Source organism: Heterodontus francisci, chromosome 16 (genome assembly GCF_036365525.1).
Source record: "Heterodontus francisci isolate sHetFra1 chromosome 16, sHetFra1.hap1, whole genome shotgun sequence".
Classification (NCBI taxonomy): Eukaryota; Metazoa; Chordata; class Chondrichthyes; order Heterodontiformes; family Heterodontidae; genus Heterodontus; species Heterodontus francisci.
Genome location: NC_090386.1, coordinates 58905559 through 58928869, shown reverse-complemented (window position 1 = coordinate 58928869; position 23311 = coordinate 58905559). Strand labels below are relative to the sequence as shown.

General features: G+C 41.7%; 1 protein-coding gene across 5 annotated transcripts in view; it reads right to left on the bottom strand.

Moving 5' to 3' along the window:
• Positions 1 to 23311, bottom strand: part of rtel1 (regulator of telomere elongation helicase 1) — a 141610-nt gene that overhangs the window by 54424 nt on the left and 63875 nt on the right. For 4 of the 5 annotated variants that reach the window (XM_068048226.1, XM_068048223.1, XM_068048227.1 and 1 more), the window contains exons 17-27: positions 23158 to 23290; positions 22459 to 22572; positions 21607 to 21647; positions 18726 to 18811; positions 17652 to 17729; positions 17419 to 17496; positions 15869 to 16033; positions 14127 to 14242; positions 12793 to 12916; positions 7133 to 7295; positions 3005 to 3162 (exon numbers count right to left, since the gene is read on the bottom strand). In XM_068048226.1, coding sequence (XP_067904327.1) covers positions 3005 to 3162; positions 7133 to 7295; positions 12793 to 12916; positions 14127 to 14242; positions 15869 to 16033; positions 17419 to 17496; positions 17652 to 17729; positions 18726 to 18811; positions 21607 to 21647; positions 22459 to 22572; positions 23158 to 23290 — 1256 coding nt within the window. The remainder of the gene's footprint in view (positions 1 to 3004; positions 3163 to 7132; positions 7296 to 12792; positions 12917 to 14126; positions 14243 to 15868; positions 16034 to 17418; positions 17497 to 17651; positions 17730 to 18725; positions 18812 to 21606; positions 21648 to 22458; positions 22573 to 23157; positions 23291 to 23311) is intronic. The other variant, XM_068048224.1, reaches the window with a different exon arrangement.

Here is a 23311-nt window from a genome sequence, read left to right as displayed (position 1 = left end):
GCCGGCCCGCCACATGGGCACCGCGATTTCAAACGCAGTGGCTCATTTGCATGGCCGCAGCGCCCGCCCTCCACGATGACATGGAGAGGGCGGGCGAGCCACCGTAGGCAACAGCGTCCGGTGCCAATGCGCAGGTGCCAGCGCCATTTTTAAAGGGCTTAGAGCCCTTAATGGAAGTTTTAAAAATTAAAGGCACAGGTCAGTTCAATGACCCAAAAAAAACCCCCGAAATAACTGATCATTAAATTCATTTTCACACCCCATCAACGGTATTTCCAGCCATTCGTGCCCTCCCCCAGCCACCTCCCCCCAAAAGAATGTGAATACTTAGAATTTGCGCCTTCTCTCCGCCCCCCAAAGTTCGGCAAATTTACCCTTTACCCCTTGCCATCACCCACCCCGACCAATCTGCATCATTTTAACCTTGCTCCCTGCCTCGCGCACAGAGAAAAAATCCTCTCTCCCCCTCCCCACAGGAATTGCACCAGGTTTCCCCAAACGGGGATTCAAAAGCGCAGCACTGTCGGCCGCCCAAATGAAGATCGGTGCGGCGATTTAGAAGGTGCCAGGACCCTCATTAAATCAGGTATGTAAATTAATTTATATATTTAAATGGAAGTCCCGTCGCCAAGTGGCCGTCACACGGCCTTGCCACACCAATCTTTATTTCCCCCCGTGAACATTCCCGATGGCAAAGGGGCTTTAAAATACAGCCCATGGGTTATGGGCATCACTGATAAGGCCAGCATTTATTGTTCATCCTTAATTGCCTTCGAGAAGGTGGTAGCGGTCTTCTTAAACTGCTCGTGTGGTGAAGGTGATCCCACAATGCTGTTAGGGAGGGAATTTCAAGATTTTGACCCAGCAACGATGAAGGAACGGCAATATATTTTCATTTTTGATTCATTAAATTGTTGTAAGTTGTTATGACCAGGTGAGAAAGGTGTCTAGGTGTCTTTCTCAACCTTCACTTGGTCTTAACAGAGCTTATGCTTTAAATACACTGTGTTTTAGCTCCCCCTTGGTGAATCCTTGTTCACCGCTTTCTAATTATAAGACAAAGAAATGAGCACAAATAGGCTTAAGTTTAAATAAGAAAAGTGAAATTTATTAAAACTTAAACTCTAATTCGGTTAACGCCTACGGATACACGCTGCGCCCCACGCCAACATGCATACGTGATACGACAGAAAAGAGAAGAAAAATAGTGGAGAGGTTTGATGCAATCTCTGAAGATGGGTTTTTGTTACTGTGCTACGAGCTCAGTGTAGTCCTTGCTTGTAGGTAGACCTTGCTTTTCGTTGGGGCCCAGTGTTCTTTTTAAACCTTGTTCACTGTAGGAAACTTTTTTCTCTCGGGGTTCAAATGTCTTTAATGGATTCCATAGTTGGTGAGAGAACGAGATGAGAGCAGACAGGAGAGGCAGTGATGGCAAGGTGCCACAAGAGGTCTTTTTAGTCCAGCAGCAAACAGCTTTCTTAGTTCAAATCCTCTATGGCAAGTTCAAATTCAAAAACTCAGGTTGCCCAGCAGGTTAGTCATGTGACTATGGGGTGTGACCACGTCTGTTTGTGTATTCGGTCACCTTAGCAGTCAACCTGGAATGCGAGTTCCTCCACCCTCAGTGCCTGGTAATCAAAAGTCCATTGTGGATTAAATTGGAGCAGGGAGTGGCCCCTTTGTCCTTTCCAAATACTGTCTGTTGCTATGCAAATATCTTTCCAGTCAAGGGTCTGTTGTTTTTTTTTTTAAATAAGTTCTTTCTTTATTCCAGTAACAGTTTAAAAATCAACGTTCATGTGGCGAAATTAATGTGCCTTATTCTTGGCAGGTGGGGGCCTGCATGACAAGTGTATACAAACCAATAGGAACACAGACATCAGATTAAACCAACACCCTTACCAGATAACGAGAAAATATGTTTTGATTATGAAATTGAAGCAAAATGTGTTTGGGAAGCACTGTGCAACATCTGGCTACACATAGCAGCTAAAGTGCCTTCCAGCTTGATCCAATTCAAGAAAAAACAACAAATTACCAAATAACATCTTCTATTTCCCATTTCCAGAGGGCAATGCTTCATTGTGAGTCACTGTTTCAAGCAGCCTGATAAAATTCACTCTGGTTTTGGTATAAGCAAGTGAGGACAAGTCCATTATTTTAAAATGCTGGGCTAGATTCTTATAGACCCATCGCTGAAATAGGCAGTGGGCAATAAAGATGACGGCCCGCAGACTCGGGACGCACGTTGCAGAGCCACCGTGATTCCTAACGCAGCAGCTTATTAGCATGGCTGGGGCAGCCGCCCAATGACGTGGAGGGGGCGGGCGGCCATCCCCAGCAACAGCGTCCGGCACCAATGCATAAGTGCCATTTTTAAAGGACTTAGAGCCCTTATTGGCAAACCACTATTACAAATTAAATTTTATTCAAACTTTGCATCCCCTCTCCCACCTCCCCAATGAGTCCACCATAAATGAAATAACCTATATTCCTGGAAAACTGTATTTGGAAATGCTGAACTTTAACCCCCCACCTTCAGAACATTTAACCCTCAACCCCTTCCCACCATCCCACAATCTGAGCGGTTTTCCCCTCCCAACCTGAAGATTTCACTCCTTCCCCTCCCCACAGGAGTTGGGCCTCGCTTCCCCGGACGGGGATTCGAAGGCGCGGCAGTGCCAGCCGCTGAGATGAGGATCGCAACCTGCTGCGTGAATCGCTGCGGCCTGCACGTCGATGAATGGTAGGTGCCCATCTGTATATTTTAATGGGGGTCCCGTTACCAAGCAGCGGCGGGCCATGAGGTCACTGTTGATGCCAAGAACGGGATGGGCCCTGCCGGCGTCAAGGTTGGTGGCGGGCCTCATCCAGAGCGAACTTCATACCCCCCAGGCCACCGTCCCTAACGTTGAGGTCTCTATAAAATTCAGCCATCTTCTAATTGGGAACCAGTGACATAACAAAACATTGCAAAGATATTTCAGTCAGGTACTCATCCTACCTTTTTTTCACCTAGGAATATGCTTTCATCGGTCTTTAGCTCACTGTGCTCTAAAGCATCGAGGAGACTCACAGGTTTCTTTCTCGTGTTCTCAGTTGCTCTCTCATATTCAATGCACAGCTTGGCCATGGCATCTCCCCCAGAAGGTTCAACATCACCTGTATAAAAGTAAACAAATACAAATGACCAATAATTCATTTTGGAGAATTAAGATAATTAAGCAACTTCTTGGGGGTGTGGGGAGCTGTTAATTATCTTTTTAAATTGTGAGGTTAAGTAATTTTATGCCTTAACCCTAGTGTAAATGGATATGTTTCAAAACACTGAAAATAGCATCAGAGGACAAAATAACAACTTGCACCTTTGGTACAGAAAAGCATCCCAAAGCATTTCACCAAACCAATGATGATATTTGCAGAGGTGATCACAAACCTGATTAAAGATGTGGGTTTTAAAAGGGTCTTAATTGAGAATGGAGAGGTTAAGACACGGATTGGAGTTCAGCTAAGGCACGATGTCGGACAAGCAGTGTGACAGTAGAGAGGTAGTGATGTGATCGAGAGAGATGGTGGAGAGGTATGTTCATGACACTCAGCTGTAAATGTATAAGCTAACTCAATTCTACAGATAATGTCTCGTAGGAGTGATACATAGATGAGGAGGTGGAGGGGGAAGAAATGGATTGCTGGGAGATGATGTTGGAAGTTTGGGAAGGGAAACCATTGCTAGGGACCCCCCCCACCCCCACCAAGTTGGATAATAGAGGTGAAGGATTGCAAGATCATACATGATTATGTACAAAGCTCTTTCCATATTATTTTGCTGACCATCTCTGTCTACAAGGATTTTCCTCTGGCCCAAAATAGATGGACTTGAATAATGAACTTCAAGGAGCTGCAGTTTAAGCAGTCTGAGTTGTAAGAGTTCTTTTTACTTGTCAGCTAGATGCAAAACTATTTCCATCTAGGTACATGGCCAGAAGTTGATGTCATCTGAGTTAGACTGATAGTTACAGTTAACCTTCAGCTCCGAAAATTAAATCCAATCCTTTCTATTTGATAGGTTAATTGGCCATTATAAATTGCCCCTAGTATAGGTAGGTGGTAGGGAAATATGTGGGGATGTGACAGGAATATGGGATTAGTGTAGGATTAGTATAAATGGGTGGTTAATGGTCGGCACAGACTCGGTGTGCCGAAGGGCCTGTTTCAGTGCTGTATCTCTAAACTAAACTAAACTATTTGGAGTCAGGAGCTCCACTCTTTCCACTAATTGTGACCCATTTGCTAAAGCTTTTAAGCCAGGGGAAACATTCTTCCTGCATCCAACCTGTCGAGCCCTCCAAGAATTTTGCATGCTTCAATGAGATCATCTCACATTCTTTTCTCTAAAATATACAGAGCCAGTCTCCTCAATCTCTCCTCACAGGACAATCCCACCATCCCAGGGATCAGCCTAATTAACCTTCATTGCACTCCCTCCGTGGCAAGTATATCATTCCTCGGGTAAGACGACTAAAACTGTACACAATACTCCAGGTGCAGTCTCACTAAGGCTCCATATAATTGCAGCAAGATTTCTTTACTCTTGTACTCAAATCCTCTTGCAATAAAGACTAACATATAATTTACCTTCCTAACTGCTTGCTGCACCTGGATGTTAGCTTTCAGTGACTTATGAACCAAGACACCCAATATAGCTTATATTGTCAATAGTCTAGAAATTGCTGCAGGTGCAATACAAGGGGGTTAACCCCGGATAACAGCATCTGCCAATTAAGCCTAATATTGCTGTTTTAGCAGCATATACAAAGCATCCAATTTGCTTCCTACACAGCAGGCTCTTCAAGTCAAGTGTGAAAGTCTGAGTGTTCTAACCATTCAATAGCTGAGTGAAGGACATTGTGCAAGTACATTAGCGAACCAGGCAGTCCATGCCGATAGCTGCAGCCTGCAAATACATGGGGTACAGTGCAGCTGTTTTCCCATATATCCCCTCAGTACCGTTTCATAAGGGGAAAACAAAATCTGCAATTAACAGAACAAAACTTTCTGGTCAGCATGGTCCTCAGGGAGTAATCAATTGGCCTTGCCTCATAAAAAAATTCAATTGTGATCTTCCAGAAACTGTTATAACTTACTGGAAGGCAACGAGTACAGTCTGAATGCAATGGCTGCCAACAAAACACAACTGTGGGCCTCAAGGAAGAATCAAATAGTTGTATTATAATTCAGGAAGCAAAGTTAATTAAAAACTTTGATTTTAAACAGTAGCTGCCAAACAAGCTTTGTGGCAAACCAGGAAACAGTTTAAAACTCAGCAGGACATAATCAAATCAGTAATATTTCAAACAGTCCCTCTCAGCATGGGCCTGAATGCCCTGCTTGAATTCCCAGCCCCAACAGACTCAGCAATAATTGTACCTCCTCCCAAATACTGGCTAGCAAATGACGAGCCCAAACCCCTATTACAGGCATATGCTGAACCAGTAGAAAAACGCCAACCATCATGCCCATTGGAAACATTAATAGGTTAATAGGTAAATTGGCCATTATAAATTGCCCCTAGTATAGGTAGGTGGTAGGGAAAATATAGGGACAGGTGGGGATGTGGTAGGAATATGGGATTAGTATAAATGGGTGGTTGATGGTCGGCACAGACTTGGTGGGCCGAAGGGCCTGTTTCAGTGCTGTATCTCTAAAAAAAAAAATTAGGTGCCATGGCACTTTTCTAACCCAGATTGCATCTGGAACCAAACAACCCCAACCGTCACTAAGAAGAAATACTAGAATGGAGCAACACCCTGCAAAGTAAACCCATAAAACTGACAGGGTGGCGGGGGTGCCCACAACAGAGCATAAATTCCACCATTCACACGAGAGAGAGAGAAAGGCGACTAAAACAGCACACATCCCAGAGACAAACTTCCATCCCCATTCCCCACTGTGCATAAACTCTAGTTAACAGCACATATCCACATGTAATGCCCACATCCCTGCAACCCTTCACAACCTACAGCCACCCACTCCCCTCCATAATGAGAGCCCGACGGACAGAATTTCTGATAGCAGAAACCTCTCGCACACTGCACATAAAAATTAGAATTGTATCCAGTTGCCAATGTTCCCCTACTGTAAAGACAGGGATTATGCGGAGACGATGGGCTGAATGGCCTCCTTCTGTGCAGTGATAATTCTGTGATAATCCATCTCTTATCCCAGCAAATAATATCCCTCTTCATAGAGCAAAAGTATTTCAAAAAGGTATCCCAACTCCAAAGTGGATTCCATTTCACTGAGCAAAAATATTGTACTCACCTCCCTAAACATGGCCTCCTCCCCCAACAAGATGCAATGAGCTGCCCAAACTTCAGAGTCTACAGTTCTAACCTCCACCTATTGAGCATTACTCAGCTGATTGGAAACCCCCATCCCACCCCCCAAGCCCAACTCTTCAGCCAACACCTCCTCTCACATTTACCTTTGTTTTGGTGGTCAAAACCCACATACATCAATAGATCTCCGAACCAATTCCCCCCTCCTCCCACCCACCAACACAGACCATCACTTAGGTGATCAGAGCCCATAACCCCATCTGAACACAGCCACCAACTTCTCCACCCCGACAATGCATCATTTATTTGACCAGAATTCATCCTCCTCACCAGAGCCTATCTAATTCACAATGGAGCCAATGAGCCCATGCTCTTTTTTTCAATTCCTCTCCCACATTCTCCTCCAGTTCCTCCCCTCCACATCTCTCCTTCATTTCCTATGTCTTCTTGGTTCAATTCAATTATCTCCTGCCCTGGAACCCCACTTGAACTGGATACCGCACTTGATCTTGACGCCCCATGTGTAACACTACAGAAGGTTGTCGAATTCTACAATGAAAACCACTGAATTTACCATTTCTGTTTCTCCCCAAGCCTTTTGCAGAAATTGTTATTTATAAAAGCGGATGATTTTTCCCTTTAAAAAGATGAAGGTTTTTTCCCGTAGGTTAATAAATTGGCAGCCTTGACTTCATTCAAAATAACTAGATATAGACTTCCAGCAGACACATATCAATACATAGGCCGCTGAGTTAATGTAAGAGAAATTAACAGCAATATGAAAAATACTGTACCTGCACGCTTTCTTTTGAGGCTTGGAACATGAGAATCTAAAGTTTTTGCTTTCTTCAGACTTAAGCCAGAGACCAGAGACGAAGCAGATGAAGATGAGGCAGCAGAATTTACCTCTGAACACTGGCCATTGCAAGACGCCATTTTCACTTTTGGTGGAGGCATCTATTTGTGTAACAGAAATACTCTTACAATAATAAGAGGCTGATATTTAATGTTCTTGCAAACTTTTTTCCCATTTTACATTTTAAATTCATTTAAGTAATCCATAAGCATCACGTTCTTCAGTACAAACATTAGAACTTCATAATGTTTAAAGGCAACGGGAGGTACTAAGGGAGCTCTTCAGTACGAAATAATCAGCCCAGCTGTGCAAGATGTTTTAAAAAAATGTAAATCGTTTATAACTCAATTTAAGTTAGTAAGAGACATTTCAAATCGATTTTACCTTCCCTGCAGAAATGCCCTAATTTGGTTCACCAGACTCAAAAATGAGCTACTTAGTTGGTGTCAGCTATGGAACATGAAGTACATGACTGCACATGAAAATGTGGATTGGCCTCTTTCCCTCCCACCAGCCAGGAATTGTGGATCAGGCTGGCATGAATTTTCTCTTAGGTTATCAATGATTTGGAACAAGCAGCTGACAGGAGATATACTGGACATCTGTTGGTACCCTGCCATGAAAGTGGATGTTACAGTTTAAGCTTTCTCACTTCTTTCTTGGTTAACTTATGAAAAATCCTTTTCTATATGAAAATGCATCTCCTTGGATACAAAACCAGCATCATTATATATTCCATGTGTGGAATATTTTAAAAAAATATTCATCCTTGGGATGTAATAGTAAAAGTTCAAGTGGATTTGTACAATGCAAATTCTATTAAAATATGACAGCAAAAAGACGGGATATTCATCTTTGCAGTGGCACACTGATAAAGGCTGTACTCGACCCACAGCAGGGCCAAGTCAGTCGGACCTAACTTCATTTGTACAGATGAGCAAAAAAAAAATACCTGCTCAAAAGAAATCAGAAATTGTAGACAAATGTGTGAGTCTGTTGCAAGGATATTCGACTTTTCCAAACTGTCGCTGGTGAAGGGTTTGTTGAGCTAGCACAAGAGCTTATCAATGTGGGTGCTACATATTGTCGAGTATCAGTGTCAAGTGTGTTACCAAATCCAACTACAGTTTCAAGAAGGTGTCGTGATGTGGCCGAAAAAAGAGAAAACAACTAATTTCTCATTACACTGACACAATGAAGGATGTGAATGTGGGAATGACAACTGACATGTGGACAGACGACTACCGTAAAATCCATTATATGTCGATAACTTGTTATTACATCACTGTTGATTTTAAACTTAATGCCAAAGTTTCAACAACAGCAATGTTTCCACTGGAGGACGCCAAAACTGGCTATAACATCAGGCGTGAGATTTTAAAGTTGCTAGTGAATACTTTTGGATTCAACCCAGCAAATTTAAATAAATTAGTCTGGGTGACAGATCAAGGCACGAATAGTGCTTGCTCTTAGACCATATTGACGTCTGGATTGTCAGGATCACGTATATAACACGGTCCTTCAACATTCACTTGATCCAAACGAACAAGCTTCCGAAGCTCCGAATGTTGTAGAAACTATACATCATGCCAAAGCCTTGATGACATACGTTAAACAGTCTGGTCTTGCTGCACAATTGTCTAAAACTGTAAATCCAATGGGAGAAATTAGGTACAGTACTATGTATCTGACACGGAATTCAATTCAAGATATTTATCATGAGCTGCACAAGAAACAGGAACAGCGTGGAGAAAACTATAGGCTGGAAAATATTGCCCTGATGTCTTGCAGTTTTTGGTTGATTTCCTCTGACCATTTTATGAAGCTCAGAGGGAACTCAGGGGACAGCAGTATCCTACATTGAACCTGGTAATTCCGTGGTTTGAGAAACTTAAACAACTCTGTATGCCACTTTCTTCAGAAACTCCAATGCAAGCAGTTGTCAGGTAATGGCACAGAGAGTGGCTTCTGAAGAAAGTTGAAGTAAATGATGTGCACAAGATAGCAACATTTCTCTGGCCTAAATTTAATCAGCTGTGAATGTTGTCCAACCATGATAGGGAAGAAGTTTGTTCTGAAGTGCGCAGACTTTAAAATAGAAGACCCTGTGAAGGAAACGAAAGTGGTTGACGATAAAGCTACAGCTGTCAAAATAGCAGTGACCGAATTTGCCGAGTGGGAGAAAGTTCATGAAGAAGTGGACACAAATGATGAAGGGCAGCAGTACACAGTATAGAGGCCTGCTGTGTTGGCGATGCAACTGAGCGTGATCTGTTGGGCTGGTGGAAGGAACACAGTGTTGCATACCCTAAATTGGCCAGGCTGGCTAGAAGTATACTTTGCATTCCAGTGAGCAGTAGCAGCAGTGAGAGGAACTTCAGCGTAGCTGGAAGGACAATTGACCAGCAGAGGACTGCCCTTAAGCCTTCCACTGTTGACTCTATTCTTTTTGTACATGACAATTTATGAAACCTTTTGTTCTTTTCTTTTTTTGCTATGCCCGTAACGGAGGCTACGTACTTGCCAGGCCCATAACGGAGGCTACTAAATCAAATGTTCACCTAACTGCCTATTGGGTGCTTCACTGGAGTAGGCTATTTGTTTTCTTTTTAATCTATGGTTTGACACGATTTGTTTCTGTTTTATCTGGTTCTTATCACAGTGCTGTTTGTGGGAGCTTGGTGTGGGCAATGGCTGCTGCGTTTCCTACTTTACAACAGTGACTACAATTCACAAAGACCTTCATTGGGTGGAAAGTGGTTTGGGTCGTCCTGAGGTTGTGAAATGTGTTAGAGAACAGCAAGTCTTTCTTTGTAGAGAGAAAATGGATAATCTCATAAAACTGCTTAAAAATCATGAGTCAAGACGTTGTTTGAAAGTCTCGGAAGAGTCAGGCTGATATTTCTGACAGAAAAGTGAAATACTGTATGTATTTGAAAGTTATCTACAAAAACCTTGACTCCTAGAGTTTTATTTTATTTATTTTTTATTTAGAGATACAGCACTGAAACAGGCCCTTCGGCCCACCGAGTCTGTGCCGACCATCAACCACCCATTTCTATTAATCCTCATCCCATATTCCTACCATATCCCCACCTGTCTCTATATTCCCCTACCACCTACCTATACTAGGGACAATTTATAATGGCCAATTTACCTATCAACCTGCAAGTCTTTGGTGATGGGAGGAAACCGGAAAACCCACGCAGACACAGGGAGAACTTGCAAGCTCCGCACAGGCAGTACCCAGAATTGAACCCCGGTCGCTGGAGCTGTGAGGCTGCGGTGCTAACCACTGCGCCGTCCCCAGTTGGGATCTTTAATTTTATATACTGAAGGAGTTGGAAGAAAGATGTTCAATAAATGCATAACTGTATTTTACCGCTGTTAGATTATTTGTTTTGCAATTTAATACTTCAAATCAGGGCTTCTGGGATGTTTTATCTCTTCTAAGACTGAACTGTAATCTTATAGAGGAACAAGACAGTCCAGTGTATAAAAGTGTAGCACTGCCAGATAAACACTTACAAAGATCTCAAAGGATAGATGGACACTCTGAAAGCTTTGGAGGGTTGAGATTCACCCATGACATGAAATAATCTAGGGTAAGAATTTTTTTTTTAAAAAAGTGATACGAACCTTTATATAAAATTGTATTAAATGTCAATGCTAGAAACTGTTCAACATACTTCGTCAACATTAACATTTTTCTTTGCTTAGTAGGCTATTCGAGGCGCTGGCCATTATGTGTATGCTGATCAACCAGAATTTATCAACCAAACAGTACTGCAGATCTGCAGTACTGCAGAGTAATAATCAGACAGCACCGGGAATCAGTAGTATTGCACATTAACAATCAAACAGCACTGGGAAAGTCTGCTATCTGATCTGCCATTTTTCCAATCAATCTCTCCTTTCACTGAAATTTAGCTTCCAGAACAATCTCTCTGTATTGAATTGAGTTTAGGAATAGCAGTAAGAAAATGATAATTGGCTTCTGTGGTGCTCATGTTCAAATCTTCCTGGCTTTGCACCCGCCGCCCTCCACCCCCCCACCACTCCAAATCTCTACAGCCCTATAACCCTCCGAAAACTGTGTTGACTAAAAAAAGGGAGGGGGTAAGGAAATCGCTAGGTTTGTACCCCGATCACTCCAATGAACTTGGCCACAAACTTGGCTTACGTGCGAAAGTTGGGGGGCGGGTGCGGGCGTTGCTTCCTGTTGACGGGATCAGGCTCAGATTCCCCACAGTTCCATCTGCAGGGATAGCCTGCTACCGGAACGGATGAACCATATCACAACATTTGGACAAGGTAGAGCACAATAACCTGTTTGATATCATTAACTTTATTATGATAGTCGGATCACGTCAGGTCGGGTGCGCAAAAAAATTAAAGGACTCGGGCCCGGGTTGGATGTGGTCAGGATGGGCCCAGGTCGGGTTTCAATTTTATACCAAAGCAGGCCTTTATTCCAGGCTGTCTATTCAATGGAAGTGATCTCACAGGCAGTTCAAAGCGAGTTCCAGACGATGCCCTCCTCCTGGGTTAGAAGGGCTCAGCTGAAGCATGCCTAGATCAGATGATCCCTGACGTTGGTGGCATCCTCACGAGACCCCAGACACCTCCTTGTACAACGAGGGCACCTCTCTGTTCTGCAGCTTCCTCCTCCACCCCCCTCTTCCTCAGTGAGCTGTTATTCCAGAGCCTCATCCACCCCTTCAAGGTCCACACCTCTCTGGAGGGCCATGTTATGGAGAGTACAGCAGACCACCACAATGCACGAGACCCTTGCAGGAGTGTACTGTGGGGCAGCACCTGACTGGTCCAGGCACCAGAAATGCATCTCAAGAAGCCTGATGGACTGCTCGATGGTCCTTGTGAACAGACTGCATTGGTTGTAGTGCCTCTGTGGCTTCGACTTAGGGTCTCGTAAAGGAGTGAGTAGCAATCTCTCCAAAGGATATCCTTTGTCCCCGAGAATCCATCCACAGAGTCTGGGGGGTAGAACAAAGAGCTGTGGCACCCTGGACTGCCAGGGGATGAAGGAGTCATGGCAGCTGCTAGGAAAACAAGCACACACATGCAGGGAGTTCATGTTGTGGTCACAGACCAGTTGAACGTTGAGGGAGTGGAAGCCTTTCCTGTTGAATTGCACTGGGTGGTCACTCGGAGCCTCGATGGCCACATGGGTGCAATCGATGATGCCCTGCACCTGGGAGAATCCAGCAACAGAGGCGAAACCCACTGCCCTTTTTGCCTGCGAGACCCCATCAGTCTGGAATTGAATGCACCTCCCAGCTCTTGCAAAAAGGACATCAGTGACCTCTGAGATGGCAGGAAATACGATGGGGAACCAGCACGCTGGCAGGCACTGCTATTTTTAGGCCCGCCCGCCTTCATTCCCGCAAACGATAGGACCAAAATATCCTGCCCTGGGTAACAGAAAGCACTTTTAACTAATTCAGGAGGCCAAGAAGATTTCGGGATCCGCTAGCCCAAAAAAAAAACACCCTTACAATTGAATGCCATCTTACTTTTCTTCCACTAGTATTAAAAACATGGAGTAGAAGTGCAATTTAAAGTTAGGGTACTCACAATTTTTTGAGCAACACGAAAAAACTGGGATACATCTCGAATTAGGTGTCCAAAGTTATCATACACTTTGACATATGGCCGCACCCAGGATGGCAACTGTGACCTCACCTCAGAGCCAATAAATCTAAAAGAAAAAGAGGACAGAAGTGCAAGTGAAGCAAGAAAAGTTACAAATTAACTTTGGAAACTGAAATCTGGCTGACACCAGCGCTTTTGAGTCAAGACTGTCCAGCTAACTTCCAAGTTATCTTCCAGCTCCACGTTAAAATGACAAAAATGTCAGGGCGGCACAGCGGCGCAGTAGTTAGCACTGCAGCCTCACAGCTCCAGTGACCTGGGTTCAGTTCTGGGTACCGCCTGTGCGGAGTTTGCAAGTTCTCCCTGTGTCTGCGTGGGTTTCCGCCGGGTGCTCCGGTTTCCTCCCACCTCCAAAAGACTTGCAGGTTGATAGGTAAATTGGCCATTGTAAATTGCCCCTAGTGTAGGTAGGTGGTAGGAGAATGGTGGAGATGTGGCAGAGAATGTAGGATTAGTATAAAAGGGTGGTTGTTGGTCGGCACAGACTCGGTGGGCCGAAGGGCCCGTTTCAGTGCTGTATCTCTAAATAAAAAATAAATAAAAACAAAAATTGCAACAGTTGAAAACTGTGCGTGCGCGCAGTGCATCATTCCTCCTCCAACAAAGTGCTACATTTTAGTATCAGCCTAAGCAGTTACACCAGTCTAATTTATTCAATGTCAATCTTGGTTCGGTAGATTTATTTTTCATAGCAAAGGAAATCTTATTTACAATTGACAGAGCCACTCAAAAGACTGTTCAAGAATTGGCACAAAATGGGCCTATAAACATTTTCAGGATAAATTTATTTTAACAGAACCATGAACTAAGAACTAGCAGAGAAACAAAAGGAGATAAAGAGGGCCTTAGAGTCACAAAGAGAAAGACCTGGCGAGATGAAGATGCTTGACAACATGAGTCAAATTTGGTGGTGAGTGACAACAAAGCAGAGGAAAAAAAATTAAAACTCAAACATAGCACATTGGTGTTTAAATATTGCATGCCCTCAAGTGGTAGAACGTGAAGATGTATCTAATTGTACAGATGGCGAAATCATCCTTAACGTGAAAAGAATAAACAGACAAATCACTGCACTTCCTTCTTGGATGCCTGAACAGAATAAATCATATGTTCAGCCTCTGTATATTGAGATTACTAAACATTGAAATATGTGTTAGTAACAAGGTTATCCAAGGATTTATGTTATTAGTCAATTCTGGAACTTTTTATCATTGTTTCACGGGAAGATTTTTGAAAAATCTCATTTATCCACGCACCTATGATCACACAGAAAGATGGCTCCATAGTCATTTTGGTGACGAATCACCCTGCCAATGGCTTGATTGACAGCACGTGAAGCTTGCTGTCTGTACCATTCATGTCCAGATAAACGCTTGTGAAAAAAAAATTCAACAGATGTTATCTATGGTTTTAATCTTTTACTCATGCTATATTTACATTTGAGCAAAATATCAAGTAAATAAACCTTTATTTTTTGCAGGTATTAATGACAAACTGCTCCATAAAATAGATGTGACCAGCTTTGTTTAGTTCATTTACTATTTAATCTCCAAAATAATTGTTTGAGAAAACAGAATTACCTCCATTTCCATCACCTTCAGCAGGATGCCACCACCAAGCACAACTTCAACTCCCCTCCCTTGTCAGCATTCTGAAGGGACTGTTCCCACGGTAACATCCTGATCCACTCTTAATCACCCCCAAAACCCACTCCCCTTCCCTTCCCACGGCAGCTTTCCGTGCAAGTACAGGAGACGCAACACCTGCTCTTTTACCACTTCCATTCTCACTAAGCAAGGTTCCAAACACCCCTTCCAGGTTAAACAACAATGTACTTGTACTTCTTCCAATTTAGTATACTATAGTCACTGCTCACAATGCAATCTCTACATTGGGGACACCAAACAAGATTGGGTGACTGCGTTGCAGAACACCTCTGTTCAGTCCACAAGTGTGACACCGAGCTTCTGGTCACTTGCCATTTTAAATCTCCAACTTGCTCCCACTCTAGCCTCTCTGTCCTTGGTCTTCTGCAGTGTTCCAATGAAGCTCAATGCAAGATCGAGGAACAGCACCTCACCTTTCAATTAAGCACTTTACAGGCTCCCTATCTCAACACTGTGTTCAACAATTTCAGACTGTAGCCTCTGTTCCCATTTTGTTTCCTTTTTCTTTGCTGGTTTTGGTTTTACTCTCATTTTTCTCTTTTTTTTGCTTTCAGATGGCAGCTATTCAAGACCCTTCCATTCGCAGCCTCTCTTGACACATCTTTTGTTTCTTGTCCCATTACCACTCCCTTTGGCCTGGCACTACCATTTAATCTCTGCTGCCCTCCACCCTATCACAGACCTTCCCTTTTATTCTTTTTTCTCACACTTGCCCCTTTCTCTTGCTTAAAACCTATTACATTTCTAACTTTTCCCAGTGCTGATGAAAGGCTGTCAACCTGAAACATTAACTGTTTCTCTCTCCACAGATGTTGCCAGACCTGCTGAGTATTTCTTATTTCGCTTTTGCTAGAATTTATTAACTGCCTTAGTAAGAGCAGCTAAAATGATAGATACTGTTTGACCAAACTGCTCCAGTACAAACATTATTCGTTTTGCCAGTAGCACTAGGCTGACTTTTTTTTTTAATAAAAGGACTGGCATTTTCAACAAGTGGCATTCTGTGTAAAAGCATTTTCATACAGCAACTTCTTCAAATTAATCATCAACATCTCTGCTGAATAGTGCATGACATCTCCATCAAAAAATAAACTACGTGCCATCACTGCAACAGTTACATTTTGTTTTCAGAATGTGTTCATCTGAACCCTATGCACCTGTAATTTGGGACAAGTGCTTAGAAAGAATATTTAGATCTTTATACAGATTTAATTTATAAATAAATTAGTGGTCACCACCAAATAGGTTTATAAATAAGCTATCAAACAGACTAAGTAAATCTTCCAATCAGATGGTAGTTAAAAGGCCAGGTCTATTAAACAATTTTATACTTTTTGTTTATACAGTACCCGAACATTTCCGACACGTTTCATTCTCATTTCATCAAGGAATTGCATCTTTAACACTACTTTAGGGTCCATCCGAGGTGGAAACGGCAAACCAGTGACAATCACACCACGTCCATTCATATCAGCAAAATCCAGGCCTTCACTGGCCTAAATAACACACAAAAGGAACAATAAATAAAGCAATATAGAAACTTACAAAGACACACGTTTTAACAAATAAATAGATATGTTAACAAATCTATTGGATTCATAATGCCAAAATACACTTCACATTAAAGGCCTGCTATCCGACCCAAACCCGACGGGACCCGATGACATGTGTCGGGTTCGGGTTGGGTCGGGCCACTCTTCCGGGTCCGCCTTTCGGGCTTGGGTCAGATCCTGGTCGGACACACGCAGTAGGAATTGCAGGTAAGTGTTCAAAAGGAAAAAAAAAAAACTTACCTGAGCTGCAGGTCCGGGACGTCAAGCAGGGAAACTACGAGTCTGCGCAGTGAGCATGCGAGCGTCTCTATGATGTATTCATGCTCATGCTGCAGCTTCCTGAAGATTGGGAGTCGGAAGGTAAGTAAAGGGAACATTGCGGTGATCGGGTTGGGCTCGGGGTGGGGGGTGGGGGGGGGGGGGGGGGGAGAATGGAGGGTCTCGGGCCGGGTCGGGCTCGGACCCGATGTGGTTCCATCAGGTTCGGGTTGTTTTTTTTTTTGTAACTTCAGCAGGCCTTTTACTTCACATACGATCCTTTAGACCTATAGAATCAGGAAGATTTCATTCCATCATCCTGGCCTGGGTTCAAAGCTAGGTGAAATGAGTGTGTATTAACCCACTATCACAAATATACACCTATCATCAACGTTTTGCACAAAAACATTGTATATGATTTGATATATTCTGTTACTCTCACGAAAACACAGAACTATGTTACATCCCATGTCTTAGATTATTTCTAGTTACTGATGCCACTTCCTAGATTCCCTATAAGTGGGGTCCTCTTTGGGGCTGAAGTAGCTTCTAGATGACACTTCAGACCAGAGAAGCAACCTTCTGTACCAAACAATGCAATCCACTCGCTGAACCCAGGCAGGTACACAATACTCCAGGATACTGATGCGAAGTCTTCAATCACTTAAATTCCACTCTTGACTCCTTTTCCAAGTCCCTCAACCTTTCCAATTACCCCGACTTGGTTAATAGCCCCATAAAATCCACCTCTATGACCAAGCTTTTGATCACTCCACCTAATCTCATTTTTTTGGTTTGGCTTCCTTTTCCTCTCTGCCTCCAACCAACACCATGACACTTGTGATGCAAATTGGATATTTTTCAACATTAACATATTGTATTAGAACAAGTTGCCATTTTTGCTTACTAACTGTGCTTGGATTTACTGACACTACCTTGTTAGCACAGTCAGCAATCACAAGTTCAGTCAGCATTTTGGATTTCATTTACTAACGGTGTACAATTTCAAATTAAAATTAGACTTCTTTGTTGAGGGACTGTACACTTGTACACGGAGTCTAGTTTCTCACCTTTCCTCTGCACACTGCGTAGAAACAAGCTCCATTAGACCCTGGATCGCTTACTTTATCGTAGTATGCATCCATAACCTGGAAGAGATTTGCCAGAAGGTAAAAAACACAAACTCAGAAACCAAATGCCACGGATACTTGAACTGCTGCGATGATTTAGTTTTTCATTAAGTAAATGGAAGCATAAATGCAGATTTACAAATCAGTGAAAGAGAACTAAAATAAAATCAAACCTCTGTAAATGATCCTTTGCCCTTTACTTCCACAAAGATGGGTTTGATTTCTTCTATTCTATTGGAAATGCCCTGCTCCTGTTAGAAAGAATAGTTTAAAATGGAACAGACGTCTATGAACTCTTGTAGCTTGTGATGACTCTATGTTTTCACCGTGCACAAAACAATTACAGAAGTTATATATTATACAAGACAGAAGAATTTTTGGATTTTTTTTTTAAAAAAACAGTACTTGTTCAGTATTTGTCTTAACACATTTGAGGAGATTTGTAAGTTACCTGATGTATGGGATGGGTTAATGTAGGTGCCACATACTCTCCACGCTCAATGTGGAGCTATTTTGATGGACACATTTCCAAATATTAAAATATATACACTCAAATTCAAACTCTTGGAATTATTATATACACTGAACCTGTTAACCTATTTCTCCCCCTTTATTTGTACAATACATGGTTCAAATACCTAGGACATTTTAATGTGAAAGGGGAAATATTATCGCTATGACACAAACAGAAAAGATGCAATATGATTCAATCGAATGAATCCATAACACCAGAAATCTACACAGGAAAGAAGTTGTAAGTTTGACTTTTGTGAATGGAAACGTCACCTCAAACATGTTAAAAAGGAACTACAATCAAATTTGATCACCTTTCTCTTAAGACAGTTGTGGGGCACAGCAGCATAGTGATTATGTTACTGGGTTTGTAATCCAGTCAAGTCTGGACTAATAATGTGGAGGCAGAGTTCAAATCCCAACACAGCAGCCGGGAAATTTAAATTTAATTAAATCAGTAACTAATAAGGAAAAAAAGCTAGCATCAGTAACGGTGACCATGAAACCACCAAGTCATTGTAAAACCCATCTGGATCACTACTGTCCTTTTGAGAAGGAACTCTGCATTCCTTACCTGGTCTATACGTGACCCGCAGCAACATGGTTGAGTCTTAACTGTCCTCTGAATTGGCTGAGCAAGCCACTCAGTTTTATAGGAAAGAACAATTAATGCTGGCTTGCCAGTGATGCCCACATCCCTTGATGTATTAAAAAAAAACTGTGTGGTCACTTACCTTCCAGAACTCAAGGCTTTTATCCATGACAGGATATGATGGGAAGAACACCAATAAACCATTTGGCACCACTCTAGACAGATTAACTGTGGGGAGGGGAAAGAAACATGTAAGTGCACAAAGTACTTGATGGCGGAGGTTACATCAAGCAAGCAAATTATTCTGGCAAGGTTTGTAAACAACCAGTTCAAAACCTTTACTTAATTTTTTCCTTTTGAATGTGTAGAATCCATCCTTTCACAAAATGCTTTATTTCTATACGTAGTAGAATCTGTATGGAACCATATAATATTTGATGGGTGCTCTGCAGAGAGAGGGCGAGGGGGGGGGGGGGGAGAAAAAGAGAGGGGGGGGTGAAAGAGAGAGGGGAGGGGGGGGGGTAAGAAAAAGAGAGGGGAGGAGGGGAAATAATACACTCTGAGCCAGCACCATTACAGGACCTGTGCACCTTCTAGCAGCTCAGATACATGCACCCTGGACAGTCTGCGTGCCAGACAGCGCAAATGGAGATCTAGACACGTGTTAGGAATTGTTCCAGTGTTTGCAGAAGATTTTGAACTATTTAGCTAGGAGTTTCTGTGTGTTACTGGGACATGACACATCAAATTGTCAGTTTTAATAATGGCAATGAAAGATGGATATCTGCATGTACACTTGGTTAAGAAGTATCAAAAATGGGAACAACAGATGAAGAAATGATTCCCCAAAGCTTATTATCGGACATTAGTTAGCAATCCAACTGAATATAAAGTAATCAACAGAAAGACATTCTACTATGCATGCCAGTATCACCTAGGAGATGGAACTGATGAAAGCCTGTTTCGCCACAACACTTGATTCTGTTGAAATGCCGAAAATACATGCATAATTGGGATACAAATATTTAATCTTTTACAGTTTTCAATTCAAATATTTATTTAATAAATTTATATACTGTCATGCAGACCTGCCACAAATGAGGCATATTAATTGTTTCATCTCAACATTGATTTTAAACTGTTGCTGAAGCGAGGAAATGACTTGTTAAACAGATCAGCCATGGCTGGACAAAAACATTTACATACTAACTGATAGTGCTTGTGGAGACAAAGGACCATTCCCTGACACATTCAACCCACAATGGACTTTAATCACCAGACATTGAAGGTCATTGAGGAAGACATTGAGGAAGCTCACATTCCAGGATGACTGCTAAGATGGCCGAATCCACAAACAGACATTGTCAAACCCGCTAGCCACATGACTAACCTGCTGGGCAACCTGAGTTTTTTTTTAAATTGTACAGACAGTTTGAGAGAGACAGACTGTTTGTTCCTGGACTGTAAAGACCTCTCATGCCTGGCTCGCCACAGCCTCTCCTGTCTGCTCCCATCTCTTTCTCGCAAGCCTCCGGACCCACTGAAGACATGTGAACCTCAAGAAAAGTCTCCTACATTGAAGAAGGTTTAGGAAGAATACTGGGCCCCAACGAAAGGCAAAACCTACCTACAATCTACAGTGAGCTCAAAGAACAGTAACCAAAACCATCTTCAGATATTGCCTCGAACTTTTCCACTTTATTTCTTCTGCTCTTTTCTGTCTCTATCTGCATGTGTGTATCACATATGCATGCTAGTGTGGGCGTGTCGTGTATCCGTAGGCATTAACCGAATTAGAGTTTAAGTTGAATAAATTTCAACCCTTCTTCTTTAAACCCAAGAAAACCTGTTTGGCTGGTTTCTTTGCCTTCTACTTGGAAAGCAGTGAACAAGGATTCACCAAGGGGGAGCTAAAAACACGGTGTTTAACATTAAACCCGGTTATGGTAAGACAGGTGAAGGCTGAGAGGGAATCCTAGACTCCTTCTCACCTGGTTGTAACACAGAATTGTTGTATTTTCACTATATGTACACATTAATTTTTATATTCAACCGCACTTATTTCCAATTAACTTAATTCTTAAAGGAGTTATATTGTAACTGATTATTATTTTATCTGTAACATTTTAATTACAATTTGCATGTCACTCAACATTGTAAATAATTATTTTACTGAGTCAGAGTTGGTAATTAATGATTCACTTTTCATGTTTGTTCTGAATAACATCTTCTGTTGCTTATATTATGATCAAATGTTGCTGCTTGAGGGTAGGTTTCAGTTTGAGATTGCACAACAAAGGATCATTCTGGGAGAACAACAGCAGGCTGAACACAACAGTGTTGACAACTCCAGTAGGACATCATTTAAATGCAAGGTTCTATCCTCAAACTCAATGGGCAATGTCAGGGGAGACTACTATATTTACTATTCAACAGATATATGATACAATAGCACAGTGGCTATGTTACTGGACTAGTAATCCAGATGCCTGGATTAATAATCTGGAAACATGTGTTCAAATCCCAACATGACAGCTGGGAAATTTAAATTCAGTTAATTAAATAAATTTAATATTTAAAATCTAATAATAAATAAATAAAACACTAGTATCAGACTATGAAACTAGTGACCCAGTTGGGTTCCAGTAATGTCCTTTAGGGAAGGAAACCTGCCTTCCTTCTCCAGTCTAGCCTTTCTGTGACTTTAGGCCCATAGCAACATGTTTGACTCTTAACTGCCCTCTGAAATAGCCTAGCAAGCCTCTCAGTTGTATCAAAACCACCATCAAAGACTATAATCCACATGGACTGAAGTGATTCAAGAAGGCAGCTCACCATCACCTTCTCAAGGGCAATTAAGAATGGGTAATATATGGTTGACTTTTCGTGATTTCTACATCCCGTGAATGAAGGAAGAAAAAAATGCAGCTTTAAAGACCCATCTCTAAGAGCCATATTGTTTGCCACTGTAAATAACACAACAGCAGCGACTCTCAATTTGAAAACAAAATTCACCAACTTACCCATTGTTTTTCCAAGGGATGACATGTACTCAGGTGAAAACCTAAAACAGTAAGAATAGTTTCCATCACTATTACAAGACATAACACTTTCCATGTGCAATTACACATTATATGCAGCTGAATCACAGGTTTCTGAGTTTTCTCAGCACAAATTATTAAAAATAATGCAACTGAACCATTAGCAAAAGGAGTCACTGGCATGGTTCAAATGATTCAAAAATCAATGAAAAAAAACAGACTCCCAACTAATATACCATACATGCAGCACTGTTAAGATACTGAAGATACATATTGGGACAAGTAGGCATTAAGAATGCTGTGATTTTCAATGCAATTTATTAAATCTTTTCACAAACTATTCATTGGTGACCTCTCCACACTACATATAGACCAATATTACCATTTTTGCCAGAAATCCAACACATTGGAAACCTTCAATTGTTTTTTCTGGGGATTGCCTGTGGGAAACAGGTCACCTATGGGCAAATTTTTTTTTAAACTAGGCAAGCCTCAATGTTTGCTGCGGTGTGAGCATGCATGCAACCCACAAGATTCGACTTGGATTTGATTCAAACTGTTCTCCCTCTCGTGCAGTTGCTATTTTAATAATCTCATAACAGTCACCTCTGAAAAACAAAGTAATGAATTGTGAATCTTACATGTTCTTTTTTGACTACCTTTACCACAAAAAGGCTCTGCATCACAAATGAACACTTCAAGTGCACATAAGACAGCAAAAAGGTCTAGTCAGCAATCAGGACTCGTGTAAATATCAATGCTCTGCTCAGTAGCTATGTCAGGTAACCTATAAATAGTTAGTATTAGCTGTCATATAAAGGAGTTTCATCTTACCTTTGGTTATATGCAGAGCTCAATTGTACTCCATCCGGGCCTTTTGGAACAATCCCAATCCAAATCTGGTGTTTATCAATTACATGAGGATTTTCCAGACTGACAGGGAAAGGGCTTAAAAAATGTATGGCATGCATTAATATAAACTTAATATCCAATAAAACACATATGTATTATTGTTCAAAGAATAAAATGCTCCAATGATTTCAATAAATATTGCAATAAAGTTTAACATACAAGTTTAAATATTTAACACACAATTATTCCAACATTACGAGGTAAGTTTGAATGAGGAAGCATTTATATCTGCTGTTAACAAAGCTCGAGATTATTTTTGGAATAAACCCAAGCTATTACATCCACTTTTCGAAAAAGAGGTTGTCCCTGATTGACTATTCTGGATACCATTTGTACAATGTAGTAGGGTAGTGCCCTTTCAAACTGAAATTACTTAGTCACAGCAGCACTGGCTAAAATGCTGAAATAGAACAGTGACAAGTAATAAAATGGCTCCATCCTGTGACTATTAATCATTTAATTCTGAGCCTGAGCTGCTAGAAACTATGGAATACATGAACATACAGACTTACTGAACTTGTAAAGTTTATATTTATATTATACATCCTAACTGTTGGTAACAGTGTAGAAAACAAGGCATATAGTTTAATACATTTCTATATGCTTTTATGAAATACTCACATTTGCATTTCTGAAGTGAAAGACGACAATGGAGCAAGGGTACCACTTGTGAGGATGATGGATTGAACCCCTTGGCGTACCAGCTCAGCCATACTGTAGCCAGGACAGAAGCACCAGTAACTTAAAATTTTTCCTGTCAACATAATTTTTTTTT